The sequence below is a fragment of the Myxine glutinosa genome, chromosome 5, assembly GCF_964187855.1.
Source record: "Myxine glutinosa chromosome 5, kmMyxGlut1.1, whole genome shotgun sequence".
Lineage (NCBI taxonomy): Eukaryota > Metazoa > Chordata > Myxini > Myxiniformes > Myxinidae > Myxine > Myxine glutinosa.
In genome coordinates, this window is record NC_136265.1 from 126,016,089 (window position 1) to 126,034,117 (window position 18,029).

General features: G+C 47.9%; 1 protein-coding gene across 3 annotated transcripts; it reads right to left on the reverse strand.

The window, feature by feature from the left end:
- Window positions 1-3,617: 3,617 nt before the first annotated feature.
- KXD1 (KxDL motif containing 1) lies at window positions 3,618-16,528 on the reverse strand. Of its 3 annotated transcripts, none has more exons than XR_013623558.1 (6): window positions 16,295-16,528; window positions 15,862-15,961; window positions 12,380-12,532; window positions 12,164-12,210; window positions 9,563-11,909; window positions 3,618-7,117 (listed from the first exon to the last, which is right to left on the reverse strand). XR_013623558.1 is itself a non-coding variant. In XM_068116331.2 (5 exons), the coding sequence occupies exons 2-5, from the start codon at window positions 15,951-15,953 to the stop codon at window positions 11,809-11,811; spliced, it is 393 nt and encodes a 130-aa protein (XP_067972432.2). In that variant the 5' UTR covers window positions 15,954-15,966; window positions 16,295-16,327; the 3' UTR covers window positions 10,882-11,808. The 3 variants fall into 3 exon arrangements, 1 of the variants encoding a protein (XP_067972432.2); XR_013623559.1 differs by having other exon boundaries at window positions 16,168-16,298; XM_068116331.2 differs by lacking the exon at window positions 3,618-7,117 and having other exon boundaries at window positions 10,882-11,909; window positions 15,862-15,966; window positions 16,295-16,327.
- Window positions 16,529-18,029: the final 1,501 nt, after the last annotated feature.

Below are 18,029 nucleotides of genomic sequence, written 5' to 3' on the forward strand. Positions count from 1 at the left end.
GTCGAAGGCCATTGTGTTCGGGCCTTGGTGGATACAGGGTCTACGGATAGTTTTATCGACCAGCGACTTGTGCTCAAGCATGGATGGCGGATCTGGAGGTCTACGAGACGGATCTTCATGGCTTCCCAGGGGCTTCGACTCAGCACGAAGGGGGAATGCCGATTGAAACTCGTGCTAAAGGGACGGGTTTTTCCTGATGTACACCTTATGGTTTTACCCGCTTTATGTGCTGATATTCTGTTAGGACACGATTTTCTTAAGCTGCATGGACGTCTGGTAATGGAGTTTGGTGGGCCTGACACGCTTGTTGTGGGGGCGGATGACGCGCTTGCGGTGTGCGCCCTAGCGCAAATGGACATCCAGCCGCTTTCGCTGTTCCCCAATCTAACCTCCGACTGCACCCCTGTCGCGGTGAAATCACGGCGCTACTCTCGCGCAGACATGCAATTCATTGCGGACGAAACGGCTCAGCTCTTGAAAGACGGCATCATAGAACCCAGCAGGTCGCCGTGGCGCGCCCAGGTCTTGGTGGTGCGCAGCGAGGCCCACCGCAGACGCATGGTAATCGACTATTCCCAAACGATTAACCGCTTTACACAGCTGGATGCCTACCCCCTTCCGGGGATTGACGCGCTGGTGCAACAGGTGTCCCAGTATTCGGTCTATAGCACTCTCGATCTCCGTAGTGCGTACCACCAGATCCCTATCTCTAGGGCGGATCGTATCTATACCGCTTTTGAGTCGGGGTAGCGGTTGTACCAATTTACGCGATTGCCTTTTGGGGTAACGAACGGGGTCGCTCGTTTCCAGAGGGCCATGGATGACCTCATTGCGCGGGAGCACTTAACCGATGTTTTCGTCTGCCTCGATAATCTTACGGTTTGTGGATATGACCAAGGGCACCATGATGCTAATCTGAAGCGCTTCCTTGAGGTCGCGCAGAGGTATCACTTAACTATGAACGAGGATAAGTGCCAATACTCCCTACGCACGATAGATCTTCTGGGGTACACCATGACCCATGGCTCTGTCGCTCCGGATAAGGAGCGTCTGCGACCTTTGCTCGACATGGCCCCTCCCTGTGATCGGGCGTCCCTGAAGCGCGCCCTCGGGCTATTCGCCCATTACTCCAAATGGGTGCAAAGTTTCTCCGCGAAACTTCGCCCCCTCGTGGCCTGCGACACCTTCCCACTGAGTCCGGCCGCATTGGCGGCCTTTGAAGGCCTTAAGGCCGACATCGCCCGAGCCGCCGTGGTGACAATCGACGAGAGCGGCTCTTTCGTCCTCGAAAGTGACGCCTCGGATGAGGCCATCGCGGCGACCCTCTCCCAAGGGGGGCGTCCCGTGGCTTTCTTTTCACGGACTCTTACCACCGCTGAGCGGAGACACTCGTCCGTCGAAAAGGAAGCGTATGCGATCGTCGAGTCTATTCGGCGATGGCGCCCGTACTTACTCGGGCGGTGCTTCCAAATCATCACGGACCAGCAAAGCGTTGCGTTCATGTACGACACCTTACACGCCCAGCGCATTAAGAATGAGAAAATCACTCGCTGGCGTATCGAACTCGCCGACTTCTGTTACACCATCAAATATCGCCCGGGGAAGGATAACCGGGCCGCCGATGCCTTATCACGACCGGCTACATGCACGGGTATCACCTCTTTGGAGGGCCTACGGGTGCTGCATGCCACTGCGGGCCATCCCGGCGTAACGCGTTTCGCTCATTTTGTGCGGCGTGGCAATCTCCCATACTCGATTGACGATATCCGCCGTATCTGTCGCGACTGCGCTATCTGCGCGGAAATCAAACCGCGTTTCTATAACCCTCCCATGGGGACTCTGGTTAAGGCTACGCGACCGTGGGAACGCTTGGCGATGGATTTCAAGGGCCCATTGCCGGTGTCGAGCGGCTCTCGCTATCTGCTCACTATCGTCGATGAGTACTCGCGATTCCCCTTTGCTTATACGTGCGCGGACATGACTGCTGCCACGGTGATGCGATGCTTACAGAACTTGTTCTCAATGTTCGGGTACCCGGCCTATGTCCATACCGACCGGGGTGCGGTCTTCTTGTCTCAGGAGGTGCGCGGCTATCTGCTCCAAAATAACATTGCTTCTAGTTACACCACGCCGTACAGACCCCAGGCTAATGGGCAGATCGAACGCTTCAACGGGATTATCTGGAGGGCCGTCATGCTCAACCTCCGGACCCTCGGCCGGGGCCTCGATAAATGGGCTTGGTCGCTACCTGCGGCGTTGAACTCGATCAGGGCTCTCCTGTGTACGGCAACCAACCAAACTCCCCACGAGCGACTTTTCCACCACCCCAGGAGCACGGGGTGTATACGGTCTTTGCCCAGTTGGCTCGCTGGGCCCGGGCCGGCCTACCTTAAACGGGCGGTTCGCGCGAGCAAGTACGACCCCCTAGTGGACAAAGTGCAGATTCTCCAGGCTAATCCTGAGCATGCTCGTGTGATGACGACTGATGGCCGTGAGACTACTGTCTCCGTCCGTCACCTTGCCCCTTGCGGGGTCGCCGACCTGAGTAGGGAATCGGACGGACCGACCGAACCCATCTATGAGACTATGGCCTCTCCCGACGCTCCCATCGCCGGGTCTACCTGGGCCCGACGACTTGGAGTTACCCCCTTCGTCACCCGACCCTGATGACGCCGGGGACACAGGGATGCGTGATGCCGTACCCGGGGAATTTCGGACGCGTGCTGGCAGAGAAATTCGCCGCCCGATACGGTTGGGTCGACTGACGTTCCGTACCCTGTTCGTGCTGACGCTCGCTCGCTTCTAGCCGCACCGCCGTATAATTCTGACGGGGGGGAGAATGTAGTGAAATCGTATTCGTACTGAACCCGGGGGTGATGCTCGCTGCTCGTTGACACCGCTAGGGGCGTGACTATAAGACCCGCTGCTGCGGACGGTGCTCCGAGACTTCTCCTGTGACACGTTACATCTGGTAGACTCGCTAACGGTACGCCAGCATAGAATATCCAGCTTGCTTGCATTGAATGTTATGAATGGTCCCATGTGATGCCACATCGTATACTTATTGTATTTCCTGCATTACAGGATGATGTCATGATCTAAATGGAATTAAACCACCAGTTGGACTAAAGTTGTGTGGACCTGATTGGTTTTCCACAACAATATATCGAATTTGATTTGAAATAAAACTGGGAAAGAGAGCAAGACACCACGGGCCTACAAAACAGGCCTCAAATCTATGCGAGTTAATAAAATGGTGGATATTTGTTTATAATTATATGAAGCCACTCCCAGAATGGGTGGAGCTATGGGTGGAGCTACTCTGCAAACCGAGTAAGCCACACCCCAGACAGACCCCCAACAGACAGACAGAAGCATCTACGGCTATTATAATATAGATGATGTCATCTTTCACGTGGTCTGGCGTGAAATTTGGATCATATTGGATCAAATTTTTAAAATGTTCAAAAACAGAAGAGGTGGCCCGCAACAAGTTGACTGCGCAGGGTAAGTATTCTTTGAATACCATCTAGTTATTATAATGACTAGCAACGGTACTCGCCCTATGGGAGGGGCTTCAGTTGTGAGGCCCAAATGAAAAGGCAAAATATCAGAAATTTAAGGCTTTTTTTTATTTTAAACGATTTATATAAACATCCGTTGAATCATATCACACGCAAATCATCAAAATCTAAACAGTATTTGTAGAATTTCAATAAAAGCCACATCACTGTTCATATCGGTAAATATTATTCCATCGTGTTTGGTAAATATTATTACGGTAAATATTATTCGGTAAATATTATTCACAAACATTGTGTTTGGTTTGGAAAAACTGGAAAAGAAAATTGAAAAACAATATAGCCTATTTTACTCCAGGGGGTCCCAGGATTGCCCACCCAAAATTTTGTTGCGATTGGTTCAGCCGTTTTTGCGGTAACTGGGAACAGACAGACAGACAGACAGACATTTGGTAAATTATAGCAAAATGACACATTCAGTTGAGCATAAACATAATAGACTACCAAAGACACCGATTTAGATTAGAGTCGTGAACACACCAACTTTGTTTAGAATCACCTTTGTTTTAATAAAACAGCTCATTGCAAAAAGGACAAACCCAACAGTTTTATAGACATCGCCAAGACAAAAATGTATGGAAAGTTTATTCTTACCTCATGCCAGTTTGACATCATAAGGAGCAGCTTGTCTGTGCTGCACTTTTATTTTTACATAGAGCTAAAGGTTATTTGGATGAGGATCTGAAACATGCCATGTACAGCAAAGGCATCGAGGACCTCAATGAGCTTGGACACAAATTGGGACATCATTAGATCTAAACAGGTTTCCGGTTCCTCGGGCGAGTGAAGCGTACTTCGAGCTCTCCACGGCATCGAAGTTTAAGTGTTTTCCCATTCTTGTCTTTGTCAAATTTCCACTGGTTATTTTGCTGTGTACGTGTTATTGTGTGTTTCTGGTTGGTATTGGTTTGTAATTCGTACAAACTTGTGTGTAGCTAATCGTTTTCTGAGTCGTACCTCGTGCGCGACCTGGTAACTTGGGGCTTCCCTCCCCCCGTCGGTGTTTTGTCGATTTGGGTTCTTTCCTTCGCTGCATTGCTTGTTTCTTTTATTTTATTTTCTCCCCCTCACCTCACCTCCCTAGACAAAGAATTCTATATTGATTCTTTCTCTCCTCCCGGACACGTTTGTTCGCTCTCCTCCTCGTCTCGGCTTGTGCCCCGCCCCCTGTATCTCGTTTCTCTCCCGCCTCTGCTCCTTCCTTCTCAAATCCACGTTCTCACTTGGAGACTTTTCCCAGATTGTTTTTCATGGTTTTCATGGTTCTGTTTGGATATTGTTGGAATATGTTTAAACTGCAGCCGTGATGCTGACGCCTGCAGATGGAGGAAATGTTGAGTTGGATCTTGGAGACGGCGTGAAGCTGGAAGGTGTGAAAACATTTTGCTACCTCGGAGACATGCTGAATGGAGAAGGCAGATCAGACTCGGCAACGGTTGCTCGAGTGAGATGTGCATGGAAGAAGTTTCGGGAACTGAGTGGCGTGCTGATGAGGAGGGGAGTGTCGTTGAAGCTGAAGGGAAAGGTGTATGCTGCATGTGTGAGAAGTGTTATGATTTATGGGAGCGAGACATGGGTAATGAACGTAGAGCAGCAACGAAGGCTGGAAAGGGTGGAAATGCGAATGGTTCGATGGATGTGCGGAGTATCGTTGAGAGAGAGGAAGACAAATGATGAATTGTGAAAGATGATGGGAATATTGCCTGTGATTGATGCTGTGAAGAGGAACAGGCTGAGATGGTTTGGTCATGTGTTGAGGAAGGATGAACGTGACTGGTTGAGAAGAGTGATGGAAATTGATGTAGAAGGAAGTAGAGGACGGGGAAGACCGAGAAAGACTTGGCTAAAGATGGTGGAAGAAGAAATGCGGGCAAGGGGGTTAACAAGGAGAGATGCAGAAAATAGGGCAAAATGGAGAAGATCGTCATGGGGACCGCAAGGCTAACCCCCACTCTAGCAGGGAAAATGGCCTTAAAATGCATCATGTTGTTGTTGTATTAGATCTAAACAGGTCGGCATAAGCAAGTAATAGGAATTGGGCCAGGTTTTTTTTTATACATATGTACAGATTTACAAAAAGCAGCACAACACATGCCGGTCATGCAAATTGCATGGGATCAGTGAACAAGTGTGGAGTGGAGTGCGATCAGTTGAGGAATTTGTGAGAGAAAGCTAGTGAGGAAATTGAAGGCTAAAATCTACAAGACTGTGTTCAGACCGGTTATAATGTTTGGTGCAGAAGCATAGGCTTTGAGAAGAAAAAAAGGGAAGAGGAGTTGCTGGAGAGGACAGAGATGAGAATGCGTCAGTGGATTCTCATAGCTAGTACAGCTGCTAAGCTCTCTATATGGGTTCAATTGTGCACTTTATGGTAAAAGCATGAAATCTCCCACATGTGTAACAGGGACCAAGACATTACCTTTTCAGATATGGGCCACTTCGAGTGCCCAGGGTGGCCGTAAGAGGTCAATGACCTTTGGCCCTATAATTTTTGCACACATTATGCATATACACATACAGCCTAAAATGATGATATACTATGAACATCATGTTTGATACCTGAATGCAAAATTACACAAGGCTTTGTTATTTAAACTTAAATGTAGATATTTTACCATCCTAATGTCATCTTATGGTCATTTCGTGACCTTTGACCTACTCTGGACATTATCTAGTCAGGCATCAGGCAAGCAAGCATAAGTGATCGTGTCAAAGGTGTTTGTGTCAAACACATCATGTTTGGTATCAAAGTGTAGCAAATACCATGCACATTGCAAAGATGTTACTTAAAATGAAATCTGTTCTTAAGTAAAAGTGTCACCTAAAAACCTACTCTAAATTATGTCATGTATTTTGTGTTGCAGATACCGTAGTATTAATGGAAAAATGATAGTGTGTCAGTGAATTAGTCTTTCTTTGAATTGCATTAGTCAGCTTCAACTGATCACTTCATTTTTCATTGAAACTTAACTGGTATTTAACTTATTGCCACCTTTCCTTTGTACATTGCAGGTAATAATCACTGTCTTCCTCTCAAGCATCTGCACTCCCTCCTTCCATCAAGTAGAAAGTAGCATAGTAGCATATAGATATCTAACAATAGAAATCATCTAACCCTATGCCATAAACATTTCCCTGCTTTTAACATGGCTAGTAAGCGTTTCATTGTTGTAGACCCTAATCAACCAAGCACATCTAAGCAACCCAGGGTAGAATCAGCTGTACTAACCAATTGGGAACTGTGCATAATTTGTCAAGAAGACTCAGGTGAGCCACTGCGTAGTCCTGTCAGATCAATACGAGAAGCAACCAAAAGTGGTTACAAAAGCCTTGCAGAGATCCTGTACAAATTTCAAGAGATAGATTCCATTTCGGAAGACCTGATATCCAGATTGGATGATGGAGCGGGTTTGGAATTCACTATGATGGCACACAGTGCAAAGTGGCATGGATCATGTCGTACGAAGTTCAGTCTTACAAAGCTGGAGCGAGCTAAGAAGAAACTAGATAAGGAATCGCCATCCACAGTACATACTCTGGTACATACACAGTACATACACAGTACATAGTCTGGCATTTCACTCAGGCCAACTGGCACGGTCTTCAAGCAGCCATCAATCATCTGGACTGGTCTCCCATCTCTACCGCCTCTGACATCAACTCATCCTGGGAATTCTTTCAAAGTAAATTGCTCTCTCTCATGCACAGATTTATACCATCTCGTCTTCAGTTGTCATACCCTTCCTCCCGTCCATGGTACACGGAATCTTGTGGTGAGGCTGTTGCCCTGAAACAACTTGCTTTCGTCTCCTGGAAAGCAAATCCAACGGAAGGAAATCTCATTTCCTTTCACAAAGCCCGAAACAATTGTGTGTCCACCCTCAGGAGAGCCAGGAAACAATATCTCACCATTCTCAAGACCGAACTCTCTTATCTGTCTCCCTCTTCCAAATCCTGGTGGCGTCTGGTCAAATCTGTTTCTGGTGTTTGTTCCCCCTCCATCCCCTCCCTCACCTCAAACAGCTTAACGGCTGACTCCGCACGTGAAAAAGCTGAATGCCTCAACTCTGTGTTTGCCTCTAAATCTTGTGTCCCAAACCCATCCCTCTCTGTACCCACCGTACCCAGTTGTACCAAGCTGCTCCTGGACTCTGTGTCCTTTCCTCCTGACAAGGTGGAAAAGTTTCTGTCAACCCTCGACTCTGATTCTGCAACTGGTCCTGACGGCATCAGCCCACGGGTCCTAAAATCATGTTCTTCTGCTCTTTCACTCCCTCTTTCTGTTCTCTTCACCCTCTCTTTTGCTCAAGGTCATCTGCCATCTGCTTGGAAATCAGCCAACATCACCGGTTTGCACAAAAAAGGTGCAAAAACAGATCCCAGCAACTACAGACCAATCAGCCTTCTCCCAATTATCAGCAAAGTCATGGAATCCATCATTGCTTCAGATATTAAATCTTTCCTCTTCTCCAATGGCTTGATCTCTGATCATCAATTTGGTTTCAGACCTGGTCACTCTACTCTGGACATGCTGCTTCTGCTTTCTCAACAATGGATGGAGGTCCTCAACGCCAAACAGGAAATTAGAGCTGTCTCCCTTGACATTTCACGTGCCTTCGATACGGTCTGGCACCCTGCTCTGCTCTCCAAACTCTCCTCCTTTGGTATCCATGGAAATCTCCACGCATGGCTGGCGGACTTCCTCTCTGGTCGTAGTCAACGTGTGGCCCTGAATGGGTTTCTCTCATCTCCTCTTCCTGTTCAGGCTGGAGTTCCCCAAGGTAGTGTTCTGGGCCCTGTGCTTTTTCTGGTCTTCATCAATGATCTCTCTGACTCTCTTGAAAATCCTCTCTATCTCTTTGCTGACGACTCTACTCTCTGTCGCTCCATTCCTCATCCCTCAGATCGGCAGTCTGCAGCCTCCTCACTCTCTGCAGACCTGGACAAAATCACAGACTGGTCAAACAAGTGGAACATGTCTTTCAATCCTGACAAATCTCACACTCTTACAATGTCTCTCCGAAAGGACCGACTGGACAACCCTCCCATCTACTTTCTCAACAATCCTCTCCAAGAAGTTCTGTCGCTCAAGCTTTTGGGTCTCACTATCTGCCATGATCTTTCTTGGGAAAACCACATTTCCAAGCTGGCCTCCAAAGCCAGTCGCCGACTGGGCATCCTCCGTCGTGCGAAGTCCTTCCTTGGCACACCTGAGCTCCTCACCACATACAAGGCTTTCATCCGCAGCTCAATGGAATACTGTTCCCCCTCTGGGCTGGTGCTCCTGCCTCACACCTGGCTCGGCTTCACGCTGTTGAATCCAAAGCTTTCAGAATCATTGGAATCTCCCGCGATGAAGCTATCTCTGAGGGCCTTTCACTCACTCACCGCAGGCAGGTAGGTGGTCTTTCTGTCTTCTACCGACTCCTCTCCGGCCTTGCTCCCCCAGCTCTCTCTGTGCTCTGTCCCCCCAATATTCCTTCAGGTCGCACAAGATCTGCCTGCAACCCTCTTATGGTTAAACTGCCAAAGTCTAGGCTCTCTGCTCACCTTCACTCTTTCATTCCCCTTTTCTCCCGCCTCTGGAACAAACTCCCCCACTCCCTTCAATCCCACTCCTCCCTCCAGGTCTTTAAAACAGCTGTTCACCACCATCTCTTATCTTCCCCCATCGAAAACCTTGATCTTTTCTACCCCCGGTAATTCACCCCAGAGTCCTTGCAGTGTTCATATGTTTTAATCCTCTCCCACCTCCCCCCAAGTCCTCCCGATGTCCCTGCTCTCAAATGTTGTGTTTGTGTCCTTCCCCTTCTTCCCCCTCTCTTTTGTGTCCTCCCCCCTCTCTCCCCATCTTGTCTGCCGCTCCCCTTGTTTTTTGTGTTTTGTGTGTCGGTTTGTCTTTTTGTGTGATTAATGTTTGCTCTTTCACGAGCCTCGATCTTGTATACAAAAAAAAAAAAAAAAAAAAAAAAAAAAAATACTCGCCGTTTAAGCAAAGCAAATGAAAATGAGCAATCCTCAGAACCAATGTGTTTCTTCTGTGATAAACCAGCTGACCATGATGCGCTACATGAGGTGTCCACATACAATTTAGATGAACATGTTCGCAAATGTGCTTTGCAGCTAAACAACACATCTCTCTTAGCAAAACTCACCAGGAGATACGATTGCTTTAGAAGCAAAATACCACAGTAGATGTCTCGTTAACATCTACAATAAAGCAGAGGGCAAACAAGGCATCTGATGATAATGAAACTGATGCCGAGCTGCACGGCATAGCACTAGCACAATTGGTGTCGTATATTGAAGAATTTCAAGATGATAATGTTGCACCAGTCTTTCGTCTTGCTGATCTCGCAACACTCTACCAGCAAAGGCTTCAGCAGCTAGGAGCTCAAAGCAATACAAGAATACACAGTACACGACTTAAAAACAGGCTTCTTGCAGCGTCACCAGACATGACGGCAATTTCTGAAGGTCGCAATATTCTCCTTACCTTCAACGAGAACAAAGAACAATCTCCTGTACTCTCGTACAGGCTTGTAATCAAGATAATGATGCGATACATTTGGCCCGAGCAGCACAAGTCGTCAGGAAAGAAATCTTTGCCAGAAGGGCAAAGTTGCCAGAAAGTTTGCCAGAAGGCCAGAAGGCACGTGCTTTAGAGAACATTCCTCCTACCCAGGCAGCACTCACAGAACATGTCAAACAAGCTGCCTACCAAGCCAACTGTTGGAACCAGTCACTGGCGCTGAACCCAGAGCTTCCAAGTCCATCAGACTGGGGTTGGACCAAAGAAACCGGTGAGTGGCAGCCCCTGTGGACCAAACTTCCAGAGGCATCTAGAGTCTGCTATGAACTTATCAAGTGTGGTTGTAATGTCTTGTGTCATGGTAATTGCAAGTGCACAAAAGTGGCCATTGCTTGCACTGATCTGTGTACCTGTCCATGTGAAGTATAATGTGTTCCTGCAATGTACATTTGAACACAAGGGCTGCAGTGCATCGAGTACTTGAAGATATAGTTAATACAGTTTGAACCTTGACCAAGTTAAGAAGTAGCATACTCATGCCCGAGTATGATCGGAAGAGGTTGCAAGCTATCAATTTCATCTCCGCTGAGTAGTACAACTTGGACTGTGAATGCCATGCAGATACACTTTGGTTTGAAGACAACTGATGCATATCTCAGGAGGTAAAGACTATTTATGCCGTGTCTACATGCAAATTAAAGCAAGTCTATGCACACTTAAACATTAGCTTTCTTTCATGATGGAGGAAGCACAAATTAGTCAAAAATGTAACATATGAGATTTTGTTATTTATTGTTATTCATGTGAAAGTTTTACCCACTTTTAGGTAAAATTTAAGCAAAACCATTTTTTCTTATGTACCAACTACAGATTGAAATTAATGGTCTATTAAATATTTAGGTATCACAGCTTTCTTCACAGAAAAGGTGCTTTATATGACGCAAAAAAAGAAGAAAAAATGAGGTAAAAGTTCATTGACCCTAATTTTGGGTAGAAATGAACTAAAACTGTTTGGGTCTTCTTTTTACTATTATTTCTAGTGTGTACCTACTACAGATTGAAATAAAGGTTCTAAAGTATTTAGGTATCATAGCTTTCTTCACAGAAAAGGTGCTTAAAATGACACAAAAAGAAGAAAACTTGAGGTAAAAGTTAATTGACCCCTGGTGGCCATGTTGGAATAGGTACAATGTGGCCCATATCTGAAAAATGTTACAAATGGTCAATAATAACACTGAGGAAAATTTGGTGCTTTTACCATAAAGTGCACAAACGAGGTGCTTAGCAGCTGAACTAAGCATCACGAAGAGAGCGGCTGAGAATGATGAAATGCGCAAGAGTGCTCGAGTCATAAGCATCACTGAAAGGATCAGAGAGAATATGCTGTGGTGGTTGGGACATGTCATGAGGAAAAAGGATGAAGAAGCGATCAATAAAGCATGGAATGAGCCAATTGGAGGGAAAAGATCAAGCGGGTGACAGATTAAGGTGGACGGATGTAGTGGGCAGAGATTTGAAGAGTGTGGGATTGAGAGAGGAAGATGTGAAGGAGGATCTGAGTAGCTGACCCCTAACTGTTGGGATTAATGTGCAGAGAAGAGGAAGTGAACATTCATTCATTTCACCAAATCACTTTTTTCTAGAAACCCCTTGTGTGTTTCTGGTTTTGAAAAAAAACAAAAAAACATTTCGCCATCAACTGTCAACGGAGCATGAAAGCCCTTCTCCACCATCCTCGTCTCGTGCCTCCGTCCCATGGGCAGATGATTCAGGGTCTGAATGAGGAATTGTCTGAGCTGGAAACGGGAACAAACATCGAATCAGCGACTGCCAAGGTCAGGCCTGACATTTCAAGTACAGAGCAAAGGCAAAGGCCTGATGTTTTGAGCTACGATTGAGCCCGAAATATATTGGAGAGGACACAGTGTAGTAGCTGCTGAGACGAAAGAAAAGAAGTTATAAAACATTTTGTAATTTGTGTATATAATATAATCGAGGGCCTCTTGCAACCTTTCATTTTAACCCTGAGAAGACAAGAGGTCAAATGCACCTTGAAATGCCTGAGGATGTTGCCGCTCAAGCTTCCTCTGTAGATTACTGCAAAAAACAAAAGCAGAGTTAGGTTTTTGTGTTATGATAAGGTACAAAACCAACTGAAGCCTTTTACTTTGTAATCAAATAATTTGGCCTCAAGCAGCACCGCTGGCGTCAACCCGGTGCTCTAAGAACAGAAATCAGTTGGGCAATCCATGGTAAAAGAACCCACCGGATCCTCCTAAAAATGGTATCCAAGTCTCGTTTGAGTTCGGTGAGTGCATGAGTGTGCTGCTGGAAGCGCTCGCTCATGATCGGAAACCGCGACGCCGACAGCGCGTTGAAATTTATCAGCATCTCGTTGGTTTTCTCGAACCGACCAAGCCTGGAATGCAATTTCATTGTGAAGCTCTGTTGGGTCAGCAATCAATACCGTTAATGATTACAATTGTATGAGCAGCAACTTGAGATCCATCGCCCAGGAACAGGTTGCATGTTGAACCAAAAATTGGAGTTGTAGACAAAGTACAGTTCTACAACAGTGACCTGTACGAATTGAAGAAGAATCCTTGATTGGTTCCCCCTCCCGATGATGGAACCGATGCTGCTTCCATCACAACTAATCAAAGGAAAATCAGAAGATGGACAAATACCTGGAGCAAGACCTTTAATGCAGGCAAGTCTCACGTTACTTAGCTCAGGATTGGAGCTGGAAGGATATCCAAGAAACCTAGACATATGTGCACTCGTCTGAGCTCTCCCAACTCAACTATAAACTACTATCCTGGTGTTTCGCAGGCAGTGCGAAGCATCAGCGTGCGCCTTCCCTTGGATGGACGTCAAAATGGGCGTCCCGTCTGCCGGAGCTATCAGCCAGATTTAGGGGCAGGCGACCCAGGCGACCGTGGGGCGCCAGACACGTGGGGTGCTGGGCTTTGGGTGAGCCTGCCACAAAGATATAACAAGGAAATTTGGCGCAGGAGAGGGCCATCGGCCCATCAGGACTGCACTCCTCCATCCCCTCGTTAAATAAATCCATGAAGCAACAACAACAACAACAACATGCATTTTAAGGCCATTTTCCCTGCTAGAGCGGGGGTTAGCCTTGCAGTCCCCATGACAATCTTCTCCATTTTGCCCTATTTTCTGCATCTCCCCTTGTTTAACCCCTTGCCCGCATTTCTTCTTCCACCATCTTTAGCCAAGTCTTTCTCGGTCTTCCCCGTCCTCTACTTCCTTCTACATTCATTTCCATCACTCTTCTCAACCAGTCACTTTCATCCTTCCTCAACACATGACCAAACCATCTCAACCTGTTCCTCTTCACACAATAAATTCACATTTATTCATAATAAATCCATGAAGCCAACGACTCAATTTGATTAGGGGGTAGGGCTGAGGAGTGGGGATGTGAAAAGCGGGGCAGGTACAGGGATATCACCAGGGTGTTAAAAAAAATAAAAAAAATTGGGGTTGGGTGAAGGCAGTTTTGGGGTGAGAATACACAACATAAACGACACTATCTCTTGACAATAACCTCTCAGACATCACACTCAACCGATGTACACAATCATCCATGCTACTTAAAAGTACTACCAATATTCCTATAACCCTCTGTCTGTAATCCTTCTTGGTACCGATCCAATTCCAATTTGAACTTGTCGACTGTTTCTGCTGCCATTACCTTTCCAGGGAGACCATTCCATGCACATATTCTCCGAGTGAAAGACCCCTACCATACTACCATCTAATTATCCTCTTCCTTATTCTCAGGTTATTGTCCTTGGTCCTATCACTGGTCACTGTCTATTCTGCTGAGGAATTATTACCCTCGCCAAAGGAGAGGGTATTATATTGCATTTGAGTCCGTTTGTTTGTTTCTTTGTTTGTTTGTTTGTCCGCACAGAATAAATATGATTTTCTCTGCAACCGTTGGTCCGATTGACAGGAAATTTTCACCATAGGTGCAACTCCACCTGCAGAATTTTTAAATAATTATGACGTCATAGGTCACGTGGTTCGGCCGCCATCTTGGAAAACCGAAAAACTTTGCACCTCTATATCTCCAAAAGCGCTGAATAGAAAAAAATTGAGACATGGCTCATTGTAAAGAACTCTCCATGGGGAATAAAATATGTTAATGATGATGTCATAGGTGCCTCCATTATGATGTCATAATTCGACAAGTACAAAACTTCATCCGATCCAGATGAAATTTGAGCATAATCTAGGAATAAATTAGTTTAGGAAAAAAATAATGATGACGTCATCGGTCACGTGGTTCGGCCGCCATATTTGTTTTAACACAAAAGCCTTTAAAAACCACTGAAAATACATCCTGGCGAGGGTTTGCAATGTCTGATTGCTCTTTTTCTTGTTTTACACTTATTTTGTCTCTACCCTTCATTACTTAAACATCCCAACTCTCGCCACCGCCTTAACAACTGATTGTCCTCGCTACCGCCTTAAATACTGATTGTCCTCGCTACCCCTCACCACTGCACGTCCTCGCTACCGCCTTAACTACTGATTGTCCTCGCTACCCCCTCACCACTGCATGTCCTCGCTACCCTCTCACCACTGCATGTCCTCGCTACCCCTCACCACTGCATGTCCTCGCTACCTCCTCACCACTGCATGTCCTCGCTACCCCCTCACCACTGCATGTCCTCGCGACCCCTCACCACTGCATGTCCTTGCTACCCCCTCACCACTGCATGTCCTCGTTACCCCTCACCACTGCATGTCCTCGATACCCCCTCACCACTGCATGTCCTCGCTACCCCCTCACCACTGCACGTCCTCGCTACCGCCTTAAATACTGATCGTCCTCGCTACCCCTCACCACTGCACGTCCTCGCTACCGCCTTAACTACTGATTGTCCTCGCTACCCCTCACCACTGCATGTCCTCGCTATCCTCTCATCACTGCATGTCCTCGCTACCCCTCACCACTGCATGTCCTCGCTACCTCCTCACCACTGCATGTCCTCGCTACCCCCTCACCACTGCATGTCCTCGCTACCCCCTCACCACTGCATGTCCTCGCTACCCCCTCACCACTGCATGTCCTCGCTACCCCCTCACCACTGCATGTCCTCGCTACCCCTCACCACTGCATGTCCTCGCTACCCCCTCACCACTGCATGTCCTCGCTACCCCCTCACCACTGCATGTCCTCGCTACCCCCTCGCCACTGCATGTCCTCGCTACCCCCTCGCCACTGCATGTCCTCGCTACCTCCTCACCACTGCATGGCCTCGCTACCCCCTCACCACTGCATGTCTTCGCTACCCCCTCACCACTGCATGTCCTCGCTACCCCTCACCACTGCATGTCCTCGCTACCCCCTCGCCACTGCATGTCCTCACTACCTCCTCACCACTGCATGGCCTCGCTACCCCCTCACCACTGCATGTCTTCGCTACCCCCTCACCACTGCATGTCTTCGCTACCCCCTCACCACTGCATGTCCTCGCTACCCCTCACCACTGCATGTCCTCGCTACCTCCTCACCACTGCATGTCTTCGCTACCCCCTCACCACTGCATGTCCTCGCTACCTCCTCACCACTGCATGTCCTCGCTAACCCCTAAAAAGGTATTCACAAATTGAAAATCGAAAGAGGGCGCCGAAGACGCCCTCTCAGGTATTTCAAAGCATTTCCATAATGCGATTGAAGATCAGATACTCCGTGTCCGTACAAACCCTCACATTTGGCGCTGAGCATTGACCACCGCTCCGATGTCGTCCTCGTTGACCATCCCAAGCAGATTGGCGGTTACATGCTCCGCAGCAGTCTCCATCTCCAAGCCTAGTGGATCCGATAATGTATTTGGGGGTGATGGAGGGAGATATGGACGGAGATTTGTTGTAAATATACAAAATAGATCCCTCTCATTGCATACAAGGACCCATTATCACTCAGTGGATCGTGTTGGGTGTTTGACATCGAATTATCAATATCACGGGATACCAGGTGATCGTGTCGTTAATTAATAATAATATCCATAAACTCACGTCACAATGAAAGGTGCATCATGCCAACCAGGTATATTTACCTACGTTTCATTAATCCGGGTTAACGAGGCTCGGGTAATCGGAGGCCTCACTAGTAACGATCGCCAATAATCACATAATAACTCACCAATAACAGCACGACCACAAATGACACCACCAGGCACCAGAACGTCTGAATCTCGATGAATGCAAAAAGGACACCGCCGTATTAAATTAAATAAACATTTTCGTTAATTTACACTTTTACATACGTTGTGTCCTTCATTAGCTTATATTTTTAATTTTCCATGCAGTTCGAAATCGCAATCTGAGGTGAAAAGTAAGGAGGAGAAAATACACGTCGAACGAGCGTGTATACACTGAAGTGCACAATTTGTGTGCGCCATACACCGCCTAATCGGCAGCTCACGCGTCCTGAAAACCTGCTGCGCTGCTCTTGCACATCTTCTCCCTGATCTGTTGACGTTATCATTTGCGATTCACATTAGGTCAATGTTTCTCCAGTACTACGTATGTACCATCTATATTATAAGCTATCTATACCATATCCATATCAAGCTCATTGGAATTTATCAACGCAAGAGAAGTGACGTAATGAATGCATTGAAGTCTTCAAAATGTTCAAAGATATTGGGCGCAGGAGGAGGCCATTCGGCCCATCATGCCGATGTCACACCAACTCCAGATCAAATAATTAAACTAATGACGTCATTTCATTTGGGGGAATTGGGAGTTGGTGTGAGTGGGGACGTGTGAGTGGGAGTGGGGACGAGAAAAGTGTGGCAGGTTCTTGGGTATCGCAAGTGTTAAAATACAAATGGGGGAAGATTTTTTGATGTTTTTCTTTGTTTAGGGTGAGAAATGTGCAACTGTAGCGGTTACCGCTGGATGCACACAATCGCCTTGCACCGGCCAGAACACGGCCAGACGCGCCTCTCCCGGGCATGCCCGGACTCACTGTTCCCGGGCACGCCCGGTCTCGTCTTTCCCGGGCATGCCCGCTCTCGCCTTTCCAGGGCTCGCCCAGAGCGTCCGGGCATGCCCGCTATCGCCTTTCCAGGGCTCGTCCAGAGCGCCCGGGCACGCCCAGCCTCGACTTGCCAGGCCGCAGCCAAACACGCCCGGGCAGGTCCAGACTCGCCTTTCCAAGGCTCGCCCTTGATACCCGGGCATGCCCGGTATAGCTTTTGCCGGGCAAACTTCCCGACATAAATGTGTATATATATTGCTGCCCGATAAACGGGCTTGTCAGAGTACCCGAGTGTGATACATTTATTAAACCTACTCGGACGAATTTCCATCTTTGGTCGCGTCAATTCTTTCAACTCGCGTTGGAGCCCAGCTCCTTCATTGGTGACCTACCGACATGGATACGGCAGTGACGCTTAAACTGCCTACCTTCTGGGAGGCTCACGCGGCTGTTTGGTTCGCTCAGGCGGACTCTCAGTTCGCCCTGCGAGGCATCACCGCGGACGACACCCGCTTCCACCATGTTGTGGCGGCGCTCGGTTCCGCCACCGCGGCCCGCGCCTTGAGCCTCCTCCAGCACCCGCCGGCTGCTGACAAATACGACGTGCTGAAGACACTCCTCCTCGACGCTTTCGCCCTCTCACCGGCAGCACGCGCACGGCGCCTACTTGACCTGCCCGAGCTCGGCGACACGCGCCCGTCCGAGCGCATGGACTATATGCTCTCGTTGCTCGGTGAGCACTCTCCGGATTTTCTGTTCCGCGAGCTGTTCCTTCGCCAGCTGCCTCACCCGGTACGCCTCGCCCTGGCTGGCACGTTGATCACGGATTCCCGCGCCCTCGCCAGGGAAGCCGATAAGATCTCCTCGGCGGGCCAGCACATCGGCGCGGTTA

What these genes read in the sequence shown, in the direction of transcription:
- KXD1 (XM_068116331.2), bottom strand. Translation starts at nt 15,953, where the DNA reads ATGGAGACTGCTGCGGAGCATGTAACCGCCAATCTGCTTGGGATGGTC. An exon ending in ACCATTTTTAGGAGGATCCG is followed by an intron (nt 12,211 to 12,379) that starts GTGGGTTCTTTT and finishes TGTTTTTTGCAG; the next exon opens with TAATCTACAGAGGAAGCTTG. An exon ending in ACATCCTCAGGCATTTCAAG is followed by an intron (nt 11,910 to 12,163) that starts GTGCATTTGACC and finishes TCCCGTTTCCAG; the next exon opens with CTCAGACAATTCCTCATTCA.